The 14,055-nt window shown below is 29.6% G+C and overlaps 1 protein-coding gene across 1 annotated transcript; it reads right to left on the minus strand.

Annotated features, from left to right (window-relative positions):
* Nucleotides 1–670: 670 nt before the first annotated feature.
* Nucleotides 671–12,760, minus strand: LOC123264793 (pyridoxal-dependent decarboxylase domain-containing protein 1). Its single transcript, XM_044728282.1, has 9 exons — nucleotides 12,457–12,760; nucleotides 12,113–12,307; nucleotides 8,142–8,546; nucleotides 6,524–6,805; nucleotides 6,138–6,446; nucleotides 3,652–3,996; nucleotides 3,206–3,491; nucleotides 2,859–3,116; nucleotides 671–1,164 (listed from the first exon to the last, which is right to left on the minus strand). Exons 1-9 carry the CDS (start codon nucleotides 12,514–12,516, stop codon nucleotides 911–913), a joined length of 2,394 nt encoding a protein of 797 aa, XP_044584217.1. The 5' UTR covers nucleotides 12,517–12,760; the 3' UTR covers nucleotides 671–910.
* Nucleotides 12,761–14,055: the final 1,295 nt, after the last annotated feature.

The following is a 14,055-nucleotide window of genomic DNA, read 5'->3' on the forward strand; positions in this document are numbered from 1 at the left end:
GAAGTACGTGTCTGAATATCGAACGACAATATGAAACTTTTTTATTCTGCAACTAATCACTTAAGAAGTTTCAAACTTTGACAGACATAAATGTCACTAAATTTCTTGTAATAATTAAGTTTATTATCCCAGTCGAAACAATTCCCGAAAATCACCTATTTTGTCGATCCTCACAGTGGCTATTGCTATCCCCTTAAAAAAAAAAAATTAAAATTACCATCATAAATTATTTTAATTATTTATTCAGCTCGTGATGAAATATTTATACTTTTATCACAATATTTCGGTACATAAATATATATTAAGGACTTAATTTATCTTTTTGCACCTATCATTATAAATAATTACATATTTCAATAACAATGTTGTGTTTTGTGTAATCAGTATTAAATTTAAAATGAATATACAACAAAGATCTTGAAATTGTGTCTACTCGTTAAAAAAAAAAAAAAATTACAATAAAAGCTCATCAATAAGAATAATCATTTCATTTTTGGTAATGTAATTGCAGTCACTAATTTTTTACTTATTATATCACATGATTGTAAGCTGTTGTGCATAAAAGTAACGCGTTAAAGCAAATTACATTATTACTAAATACATAAATAAAAATAAAAATAATATTGCAGTTAAAATATGCTTAATTTAATTACTTAATTAAAAACAAAAATAATTATGTGTGAAATATATTAATTATTATTATTTTAATTTAATAGCTCATTATAAGATTATAATATAACTAAATTAAGTAATTAGTACGTCAATGCAATGCGTAACTATCACAAATACCGGGAATATTTTCATTTTTATTTTTATATTTTTTACAATGAGCAGTGTCAAGGTATTAATTATAAATAGCTACTTCGCATTATTAAATGTTTAAAACAATATAAAATATTGTATTATCTAACTACGATCGCGGATCGTTAAGTTCCTCTTTCACTTGAGATTGCAAGACATTGGAATTAGCAACCGCTGAGATACACTTATTGCTCTGTAAGCTCGAGTGACTTGAAGATCTGCTGTGACTTTGACTGCCAGCACCAACCGGAGTTTGCACCAGCGGTTGTGGAGGTGTTCGGGCCCCAGATCCATTGCTGGTCGTTGTATTTGGTTGTAATTGCATGTGGTACTTGTAAATATTTTCTGTGCTTTCAACAACACCTGAAATTTTAATATTTATCATTTTACTTTTGGTAGTGATTTTATTACTTCTGGAAGAGATTTTAGAACCAAAAGGAATACATAATTAAATAATATTAATATATAACTAGCAACCTTGCAGTCACTATGTGACTGCCGTGACTTGTGAATTATGAGAAAATAAAATTTTGCTTTATTGAATAATGATTTTTGTTAAATTGCACTGTACTTTTTTAACTATTGACATTTTTAAAGATATAAGCTCATCCCGATGTTATGCTCATCAAGAGCTTTCATTTGAGTATCCACATGCATTTTTGATATATTTTTCATATATACATATATATAATATATATAAATAAATATATGAAAAATTGATGTGGGTACTCAAATAAAAGGTCTCGATGAGTATAACGTCGGGATGAGCTTATATCTTCAGAAATGTCAATAGTTCACAAAATACAAGGTCATTTCTTAATTATTGATACTTTTAAAGATAAAGCTCATCCTGATGTTACACTCATCAAGAGCTTTCACTTGAGCACCCACATGCATTTTTGATATATTTTTCATATATACCTATATATAATATATATAAATATATGAAAAATTGATGTGGGTACTCAAATGAAAGGTCTTGATAATTGTAACATCGGAATGAGCTTATATCTTTAAAAATATCATTAGTTGACAAGATAGCAATGTCAAATCTTAATTATTGACATTTTAAAGATATAAGCTCATCCCGATGTTATGCTCATCAAGAGCTTTCATTTGAGTACCCACATGCATTTTTGATATATTTTTCATATATACCTATATATAATATATATAAATATATGAAAAATTGATGTGGGTACTCAAATGAAAGGTCTTGATAATTGTAACATCGGAATGAGCTTATATCTTTAAAAATGTCAACAGTTTACAAGATACAAGGTAATTTCTTAATTATCGATATTTTCAAAGATGTCAGCTCATCCTGATGTTACACTCATCAAGAGCTTTCACTTGAGCACCCACATGCATTTTTGATATATTTTTCATATATACATATATGTAATATATAAAATATATGAAAAATTGATGTGGGTACTCAAATGAAAGGTCTTTATGAGTGTAACATCGGGATGAGCTTATATCTTTAAAAAATGTCAACAGTTCACAAGATACAAGGTCATTACTTAATCATTGATATTTTTAAAGATATAAGCTCATCCTGATGTTACACTCATCAAGAGCTTTCGTTTGAGTACCCACATGCATTTTTGATATATTTTTCATATATACATATATGTAATATATAAAATATATGAAAAATTGATGTGGGTACTCAAATGAAAGGTCTTTATGAGTGTAACATCGGGATGAGCTTATATCTTTAAAAATGTCAATAGTTCACGAGATACAAAGTAATTTCTTAATTATGTATCTAGAAATTTGTGTTCTACTCTAAATCATCTTTTACAATTAAATAAATAAATAAAATTTTGTATTTCTTTCTCTATAAATTTATTACTTTTTGTACTTGTTATATCTTTGCATTGTATTATCGACCAAAATATTGTAAAAAGTATATGTATTATAAAATTGTTATTTTTGTACTGGTTCTATACACAGGTGTCTTTACACCTCGATAGAATTCCTTACCAGATAAATAAATAAATAAATAAATAAATAAAATAAATAAATTAAGCGAAAAAAAAAATACAAACCAGCCTGCAAATTTAAACTCCGTCCCCGTACTCCACTTTCTTTAGGCGGTGGACTCCACCAATTGACAAAAGTACCAACAACAGGAACGTGTCTGAGAATACCTTCTTGCCAAAGTTTTTCGGCATTTTCTCTCTCGAGGTCTGTCTGCGCTGTCTCGATTCCTCTTTTGACAACTTCAGAAATGGTATCTAATAACTTTGAATTAGCTTCTACTTCTCTGCCGACTTGCAGCACCAGAGATATTAATTTAGCTAAGTCTAATTAAATTAAGAAGATATATCCCGAATTAGTCTGTTAATATATAATAAAGTTATTATAGTTATATATCATAAGATATAAAATTTACCAGTGTCTTGTGTAACCATTCCAAAGCGTACACAACTTAATCCATCATCGCCTTCTCCCAGTGAGAATGCAGCGTCTGTGCTGCGTAAAGCTTCAACTAATTGATTATTCAATCTATTAAGCTCGGCTTTTGTTTCATCTGTCTTAATCTGAACCCATGTTGGTGGCTCATACCGTACTCCACCTAATCCTGCCCATCCAGGCAAGTCTACGAAACGTAGAGAATTGTTTTGTTTAACTAATCTTAAAAAGTTTTCTTTGTGTTCCACTGTTGCATTTAAAATTTCCTACAAATTAAATAATTTATTAATGTAATATAAAATAACATAATAATAATAAGTTAATAATAAGAATAATAATAATAATAATAATAATAATAATAATAATAATAATAATAATAATAATAATAATATTATTATTATTATTATTATTATTATAAGAGCTTACAATTTGTTGTTCAAGACAAGCTTCAACATTATCAATATCTTCAGAAGTCGGTGGTGGATCTGGACTCTCTAGACAACATATCCTAATAGCAATACCATATTGTTCTAACTCGCACAATTCAATGGGCACACTCTCAATATCTCTTTGCAAAATCTGTCCAAGCCAGCAATTAAATTTATCTGAGTTACTAAGAACACGTTCTGACGTCTGGTTTTCCTTTACAGCCGGTACATATTGAAACACTAAAGCACTGGCAACGACTTCAAATAATTTCGGGCCGTTTATTGGATTGTTTGCCAGCTCATTTATCGTGTGGGAACAATTTTCACCACCTGGTATTTGGCTCTGCAATTAATAAAAACCACAATCAATAAATAACAAGTCATTCAATAATTTATGTTATATTATATTAACAATCTTGCAGTCACTGGGTGACTGCCGAGACTAGTGAACTGTAAATAAATAAAATTTTGCTTTATTAAATAATGAATTTTGTTAAATTGCACTGTACTTTCTTAACTATTGACGTTTTTGAAGATATAAGCTCATCCCGATGTTACACTCATCAAGAGCTTTCATTTGAGTATCCACATGTATTTTGATATATTTTACATATATACACATATATAATATATATAAATATATGAAAAATTGATGTAGGTACTCGAATGAAAGGTCTTGATGAGTGTAATCTCGGGATGAGCTTATATCTTTAAAAATATCATTAGTTGACAAAATACAATGTCATTTCTTAATTATTGACATTTCTTAAGATATAAACTCATTTTGATGTTACACTAATTGAGACCTTTCATTTGAGTACCCACATGCATTTTTGATATATTTTATATGTAGGGTATTTGTGAAATATATAAATATATAAAATATATAAATATATAAAATATATAAAAAATCGATGTGGGTACTCAAATGAAAGGTCTCGATGAGTGTAATGTCGGGGTGAGCTTATATCTTTAAAAATGTAAATAGTTCTTGAGATATTTGTTAAATTGCACTGTAATTTCTTAACTATTGACATTTTTAAAGATATAAGCTCATCCCGATGTTACACTCATCAAGAGCTTTCATTTGAGTATCCACATGCATTTTGATATATTTTTCATATATACATATATATAATATATATAAATATATGAAAAATTGATGTGGGTAGTCAAATGAAAGGTCTCGATGAGTGTGACATCGGAATGAGCTTGTATCTTTAAAAATGTCAATATTTCATAAGATAAAAGATAACGCGTGCCTAATGCCAAAAGGGTGTATAAAAAGTTATACGCCCTTTTGGCTTTGCAAAACCAAAAGGGCGTATAATTTTTTTTTGGGTGCCAATCCTTTTGTAAACATGTTCTAAGCCTAAAAATGAAAAAAAATTTCCAAAGCCAAAAGGGCGTATGTCTCAAGTTATACACCCTTTTGGCTTTAGTACACTGAAAATTTAGTGATCTAAAACCAAAAGGGCGTATAATTTTTAACTTCCCGTTAAGGTGTTTTTCATTCTATGCATACATATTATGGATTTTAACACCAATTTTACGCAACGGAATCGGTGGTTTGAATTTTTAGGCGAGTAGAGCATACCTACACTTGCGCTTAAACTATACAATTAAAAAAAAATATATCTTTTATTGCAGCTATTACGGGCAAGAAATTATTATTTTAATTCGAAGTTAAAAAATACTAGAAAAAACTAATATCAAAATACGGAAAGTTTATTGGGGTACAATTCCTGCACCTTCTATACGTGCATCTTTTACATTTTCGTCTGAAAAAAAAAAAGAAATTTATAAAAAATATGAACATTTTAGTACGCGAAAAAATTTTTAATTCATATGCTTTTTTAATCATTGGTCTGTCCAAGATGATGAAAATTTGAAGTTACTACCATCGAAAATGTTGACTTTTAAAAAATTTTTTCTATACAAATTTTCTCCGAACAATTTTGAAGACTATTTTTCGAAATTTTGAAAAATCCTGATTTTTTTTTTATACGCCCTTTTGGCTTTAGACCGACAATGTCCTAAAGCCAAAAGGTTGTATATCTTAAGATACGCCCTTTTGGCGTTAGTACGTCAAAAATTTTTTTTCTGCAGATCTTTACATTTCGAGCGATTCTAGAAAGAATGGCAAAAAAAAATTTTTTTATACGCCCTTTTGGCATTAGGCACGCGATAATTTCTCTATTATGTATTTAGAGATAGAGCATTTTCAAATGCAGTTTAAATACTTATCATAATAAATTGACTATTGGTCAGAATGATATGAAACCTTGAAAAGGCACAAATTAAAATCCTTAAAGATCTTTAAAATCTTTTAAAACCTTTAATCTTTTAAAATCTTTAAAGACCTTTGCAATGACACTAAATTTCACTAAAAATAACCGATTTTATCATGTGACTATCCTGGAGACAAAATTTTTCTTATTCTCTTAATAATGTAGATTATTAATAAATAATAATGTCACTTACCAAAAATTTAATGTTAGGAAACTTTTTTATTTTATTATAAAGTTGTTCGATAATCTGGAAGCACTGTTTTATTCTCGTTTGGATTCCATCTCTTCCGAGAACTTGGAGAGCCGCCCAAAGAGGCAGTGTCGGTAGCCGCCGAGATAGAGATTCGGCCATCAAACCTGACACTAGACTTAGAGTTGTGTCTCTTTGAGTCGGTTTGTCTCCTTTACTGTCTGTTAGTCTGTATAAAGTTACTACTGGTAACGATGGTATGCCTAACCACGCACCCAGAGGCAGTGTAATACTGTCAGCGATTTTTGACGGCTAAAATATTTATTAAAATTAACTGAAAGGTTCTTTGACTGGAAAATCAGATTAATTATTAATTATAAAATAAATACCAAGTCTTTAGGGGCAGTATTTAATGCAAGAGCAGCTAATGAATGACCACGAAGATGTAACCAAACATTGTACTTGTCACAAATTTCCCGAAGTCTCGATACATTATCACAATGCCCAGTTATGACAGTACCGACCTCAGCTAATACTAAAAGCGGCGTTACACCGTTAATACTGGTGTCCTCGACTAAGCGTCTCTCTAGTGCAGAGATGTCCATTGTTTGTCGCGATCCAAACATTGTGTTTTGTGGAATCGGACGAATGCAATTTAATGGCAGTGAAAGCTAAAATTATTAACATATTTTTTTATTATTATGAATTATTACTATTATTATTATTAGCAACTAGTCACTATGTGACTGCCGGGACTTATAAACTAGAAATAAACAAAATTTTGCTTTATTAAATAATGATTTTTGTTAAATTGCACTGTACTTTCTTGAATATTGACGTTTTTAAAGATATAAGCTCATCCTGATGTTACACTCATCAAGAGCTTTCATTTGAGTACCCACATGCATTTTCATATATTTTTCATATATACATATATATAATATATATAAATATATGAAAAACTGATATGGGTACTCAAATGAAAGGTCTCGATGAGTGTAACATCGGGATGAGCTTATATCTTTCAAAATGTCAATAGTTCACAAGATACAAGGTCATTTCTTAATTATTGATATTTTTAAAGATGTAAGCTCATCCTGATGTTACACTCATCAAGAGCTTTCATTTGAGTACCCACATGCATTTTGATATATTTTTCATATATACATATATATATAATATATATATAAATATATGAAAAATTGATGTGGGTAATCAAATGAAAGGTCTCGATGAGTGTAATGTCGAGGTGAGCTTATATCTTTAAAAATGTCAATAATTCACAAGATTCAAGGTCATTTCTTAATTATTGATATTTTTAAAGATGTAAGCTCATCCTGATGTTACACTCATCAAGAGCTTTCATTTGAGTACCCACATGCATTTTGATATATTTTTCATACATACATATATATAATATATATAAATATATGAAAAATTGATGTGGGTACTCAAATGAAAGGTCTTGATGAGTGTTATGTCGGGATGAGCTTATATCTTTAAAAATATCATTAGTTGACAAAATGCAATGTAATTTCTTAATTATTGATATTTTTGAAGATATGAACTCATTTTGATGTTACACTAATTGAGACCTTTCATTTGAGTACCCACATGGCATTTTTTATGTTTTATATATATGGTATTTGTGAAATATATAAATATATAAAATATATGAAAAATTGATGTGGGTACTCAAATGAAAGGTCTTTATGAGTGTAACATCGGGATGAGTTTATATCTTTAAAAATGTCAATAGTTCACAAGACACAAGGTCATTTCTTAATTATGTATTTAGAGATAGAGCATTTTCGAATGCAGCCTAAATACTTATCATTATAAATTGACTATTGGTGAGAATGAAACCTTGAAAAGGCACAACTCAGGTCAAGACCTTTCAAATGATACCAAATTTAACAGTAAAAATCCGTTTTATCATATAAATACACTGGCTACAAAATTTTTCTTATTCTCTTAATAATATAGATTAGTTTCGATAAAACAAACCTGTCGACAAAGATGTTTAACAACCCCCAAGAGAGCTGCGATGGAGCTGTAAATTAGAGGGGGCGAAGAAGCCAAAGCAGAGAACCCTTCTTCCAAATACTTGGGGTATTTCTTATGAAGAGCAAGTCTGGTTACTCGCACTAGGCCTTCCAGATGATCTTCGTGAAAAGAAGAAGCGCAGTCGACGAAATGAAAGATGTGACTGAGCCATCGTGTGGTATCCGCAGCCAAACGAGCTGCTAGTCTTTGTGCGTGTGTTCTTGGCAAAGCCACTGCGTATGCTGACACCGAGTGAGCCACTAGGGCTACTCGTGCAGCTTCTGTCAGTGTTGGCAAGGCTGTTAATTGATTTGATTGCGGTTCTAGTTCATCGTCTTGAGGAATATCTTCATGAATTACAAGGTCCTGTAAATTGATATTTTTTTTAATTTTATTCAAAATTATTTTGAAAAATTTTCAATATCATGAAAACTAATAATAACAACAATAATGATAATAGAATTAATAATTACAAAATTATGAGACATTTGATAAGTTTTAAGATTATGTATGGAAAAAATATTCCAGATGTAGAAATTAAAAAAAAAACTATGACTACATTTTTTTAAAAATAATTTTTTAACTAATTTATATGTTTAAATAAGTTCTCCAAAATCCTGGCTTATAATCTTGCCAAGAAACATGAACACTTAGTCACACCAGATGAAGCGATAACAGACTATAAATTGGACATTTTTGGAAAACGCAGACAGATTTCCGACTGCACTATCTTCTTTAAATTATTTACAGGCTTCATTGAAGCACCCGATTTACTAGACAGCTTCGAGTTAATTGAGAAAAATCTCAACCTTAGAGATAATCGACTACTGAAAACAACTAAAGTAAAAGACCCCATTAGTGACACCTTAAGCCCTATTAGTGGCATTTTTTTTTTCAATGAAAAAGTGTTCTATACTGAGAAAAAAAATACTTTTACTCAATTAACAATTTCTTGGTTCAAGAAATTCGATGACGATCAAATATTCTATTTTTATTAATTATTAATTTCTGAAGAGAAGAGCATCAATATCTATTTTTGGATAATGAAAATTTTCTTAATAAAAGTATTTTTTTTCTCAGTATACTTGGAATAACAATTAAAAATTTTTTTGATCTAAAGATCTTAAGAAGGGTTTACATTTTTTCTCTCTCTCGCCCTCTATTGGACAAACGAAAGTATCTCTGTCATACTTGTACAGCTTATGGAATCTTAAAACGCATTTTATGCATAAATAAATGAAAATTTTCTAAAAAAGCGCTTCGCTCTTCGATAGATAATTTAATTATTTATCGAAGAGCGAAGCGTTTTTTTCAAAATTTTATTTTATTTATGAGCAAAACTCGTTTGAAAATCAACTATCAACCGCTTTTAAAGATTAAAAATAATAGGTATATTGATAATAAAAATTAATGATTTCATTAATTGAATATGTACAAAATCAAAGAAAGTGTCAGTAATGTGATCCCCGCCACTAATGAAGTCTTTTACCCTAAATCTAATAAAAACTATGTCATCAATAGTCCAAGAAACAGAATATCAGCTCTTATTAATAGATATCACACAGATATCAATTTTTTTGAAGGTTCTTATCAAAGGTTCCTATTCTTAGCTAAATTAAACGCAATCTTGTAACATAATTTCGCAATACTTTTTTTTTTGTATATTAGTCTTTCTTCTATTACAATTTTTTTATATTAATTTTTCTCAAAATTTTGTATTATTTATTTATTTATTTGATTTATTTATGGTTTAATGCCAAGGCGATGGCCAAATGGTAAAGTATACATTTCAATTTTATTAAAGTACACGTATTACAGTAACAAAAAATATTATTAGATTGTTTTACAATTTCATTTCGAATATTTTTCTGAGAGTGGATTAATATTAAAATAATTAAAAAAATAAAAAATTCAGTATGTAAGATACTCAACAAATCTTTGCAAGAATAGGTTTATGTAGATAGACAAAGTATTATTAAAGATCATTCAATTTGCATGTATGATTAATTAGCTGTTTTAGACTGATAACAGGTAGATTCCTTGATAGCAAACACAAAAGAAGGTAGTTTTTTAGCAAGTAAGTTGATCCATAAAGTAAACTAAGCTAGGTAAATTTGTGAAACGTTCATGGTTGGCCTTCTCGTTCCTGGTGAAGAAAAAATTCATAGGAACTGGTCTTGAAAGTATCAAGACTCAGTGAGTTAATTATTTCAACTGGTAATTCCCTCCAAAGTCGGATAGCGGATACCACAAAAGAGTGTTCATAGACTAAGCTGGCGAAGTTTGGAATTTTGAAAGCATTGCTATATTTGGCGGCTATTCTCTCAGATCTTCTGATATCTGGGGGTTCATCGACAAAGAGATTTCTTAGATATTTTGGTTCATCAGTTTTGAGGAGTTTGTATAAAAAACAAGCCAGATAGTAACGTCTTTTAGATTTGATCGTTAACCAATTTAGTGATTGTCTATACGGAGTAATATGCTCGTCACGCCTTAAATTGTAGATAAATCTGATAGAGTTATTTGTGAGACGTTGTAATTTATAATCTAGCTTTTTTGATGAATCAATTAGAACTAAGGAGCAGTAATCAATGATTGGATTTATGGTCGCCGTAATGAGAAGTTTGCGCGTAGAAGTTGAGAGTATATTCTTCCTGTGTTTGAGACAGTTTAGTGTCGCATAGACCTTCCTATGCGACACTAGGATTACCAATATGTATAAAGCGAATCCCGGAAAAATAAACCCGGAATTTTTTTTTGTAACAAAAAATGGAGCGATCATTCTGGGGATACTTTTTTTTTTCAGGAAAATTGTGGGTGTGATATTTTATAATAATTTAAATGAAACAATGAACTTTTTATAACTTTAAAATTTTTTCCGATTACCGTATAAAGCCGATTGGCGAATAAGTATATAAATAAATAAATAAATAAATAAAATTAAAAAATGGTAAAAGTATCAGCTGGTTTCAGTGTTATTAAAGTAAAATTATTTTTGATAGATTAGCTAAATTTTTTACCGGAAACATACTATCATTTTTTATCAGCAGATACGAAGCATGATTCAATTTTATTACAGTAACATCAATTATACTCTATATGTTGGATTCTCTGAGCAAAAACAAATCCCAGTTATAAAACTTTTACTTTTATATTTTAGATATTTTGTTCTTAGAAATATTTTTTTTTTTATTAATTATTATTTGGAGTTGGTTTTAACTGCTGTGGTCATATCGCCGACTTTAACTGTTGGGAGTGGTACGTTGGTGTCTTTTTGGGTTGTGTAAATCTTAAACTACGCGGCAAGGGTCGAATATCAACCAAGTTGGTTTCTAAGACCATGGGATTCGAACCCACGCCTGGCCGGTAAGTTAGTCCGAGTTCTCTATAGGCCATGCGCCTTAGACGACTCGGCTAACGTCACCGGTTTTAGAAATATTTATTTTAGAAAAATAGTATATTTTATTTTATTAGTTTTGAAATGTGAAAAACACATTTAAGGCAGCTAAAATAAGAAAGCCTGTATGAGCTTTATTTTATGACTTGATTTTATGCTTGATTTTATGACTTTAAGTACTTGAATTGTACAAAGGACTCCTTATTTTACTCCTTATTTACTATGTGCAGTACAACCAAATATTACAGTCTTAGCTAAGAAGAAAAACATGTGTTTCATTAAAGACAATACAGAGGGTTAGACCTCAAAATAAAATAATTTTAACATTTAACATTATAGTTAATCTGCGACTAAACTCTGTCAAGTAACGACATTTCTCTCGATACGATTCTTTTAAAATAAAGTTTCTATTTGAATCACTCAATGTGGATAATAATATTGTACTTTTTATTTATTATCAATCTCATTATCTCATTATTTATTATCAATCCTATCCATAACTTCCTACTCTGCATTAATAAAAATAATTTCTAACCTGCATTAATGACAACACTGATTCCGGAGTATTGGGATGAATAAGAAATCCCGAAGGATTATTCCAAGCAGAATTGCCAGCACTAGCTGGGTTGTCAGCGGCTTCTTCTAGCCTGTAAATCGCCTGAGTAGCCTGGAATTCAAGATCGGCAACGTCATTACTGTTTGACACTAAAGCTTCACCAGCTCCAGCAACCTGTCAATTCACAATAGTATAAAACATTTAATCGTCATTAATAATTAAACTATTTCAAATGATTATTAGATTAAATTATACGTAATTAATCAATTACAATTAATACTAATATTAAATATCAATAAATAAATAAAAAATACATTTTTTACCTCAACATTATTTTCTATTTTCTCCATCGTCAGGATATCGTTTGAACTTGTATCAGCCATCGTGGCATTAATTCCGACGAGTGTTCTTCGTCCTCGTTACTTTCGTGTACTTGTAATTTATGTGTCTTATGCTAATATTATATATATGTTATATTATGTCGAGACCGAATTGGTTAGTCAGTAGTCACCAGTCACCAGTCACCAGTTTTTATTTTTTTTTTTTTACCAGAAACTCGGGTTATACTTTTCACTACACTGCACTACGCCATCAGCTAGAAGAAGCCGCGACGTATGTCAGCCACTGAAAAACAAGAAAAATGTTATTATATTTTATATTAGGTACTTACTGTCTGTCAGTTTACTTGCAGTTTGCAATTACTCAGTCCTTCAGTAGAAATTTATGTTTTTTGGAGTTGGACTAGAAGGTTACAGACTATACAATCGAAGCGCTAACGGAGAGTGTCGGTACTAAAGTGAACGTGGTTACACACAGTAAATTAAAACGAAACCTGAAATGTTTAAGGAAGTATAGAACGTACAGTCCGTCCACTGAGTTTCATCTCACAATGCATATATATAGCTACTAGAATTTAAATTTGCGCGCGCAAGCGCGCGCCTGACTATACAGTTTGCATATATTTTCATGCTTATGATATATTCGACCAATCACGTTACGAATAGTTTGCTTACATAATATATTTTCATATTTTTCATCTAAATTATAAAAGTGGATACTATAGTACGTGACTTGAGAATGATTAATTTTGTTCGAGACTGTACTTTCAGAAAACTTAACAAGTTTTTACTAGTGATTTAATGAAATTTAGCTTACCGAAATAATCTTTCATGCATTAAATAACTATATTATTATCAAATAATTGATAATTTATTTTAAATTTCAATAAAATAATAAGTTTGTTAATTTTAAATATTTTTTAAAAAGTTTCGCAACGCAATAAATTTTATCGCGGTTGCGCATGCGTTGACTGCTCTATTCGTGTTTGTGATGTGTACGTGTGTATTATGTTTACAAGTAATGCTATTAAAAATATTAAAATATTAAAGCATTAAAATATTGATTATTTAATTATGTTATGTTTTATAATAAATAACAACAATTTTATAATACTTTTCTTAACCTATTTGATATTTCTTTTAACCTATTTCATTGAAGCTTTAAATTTCCCGCGCGACCCAACATGTACGGCGTTGCCGTCAACATAACCCACATTTGCTATGGCTGACTATTTTTTTAAAATTTAGATTTTTCAAACTCAATTATTATTATAACTAAGTACCCTCAACTTAATTTTACTTTTTCAATAATTTTTGAAAAATTTTTTTTTCTTACAACGAGTTTTTCGAAGCTTTCTCATTATTTTGTCATCGTCAAATTTATTAAAACAAGAGTAGTTGTGAGATTTGGTATGTCATTACAATGTTAAATGACCTGTTTTAAATCTTGTTTTATAACTAAACTATGAACCCTAGGTCTCTGAAATTTTAACACAACACGTATTAGATATATTTCTATCGATCCTAAAAATTTTAAATTGATCTCATTATTTCGACTTAACTCCCATACCTCCTTAAGTATTA

The sequence above is a fragment of the Cotesia glomerata genome, linkage group LG5 (assembly GCF_020080835.1).
Source record: "Cotesia glomerata isolate CgM1 linkage group LG5, MPM_Cglom_v2.3, whole genome shotgun sequence".
Taxonomy (NCBI): domain Eukaryota; kingdom Metazoa; phylum Arthropoda; class Insecta; order Hymenoptera; family Braconidae; genus Cotesia; species Cotesia glomerata.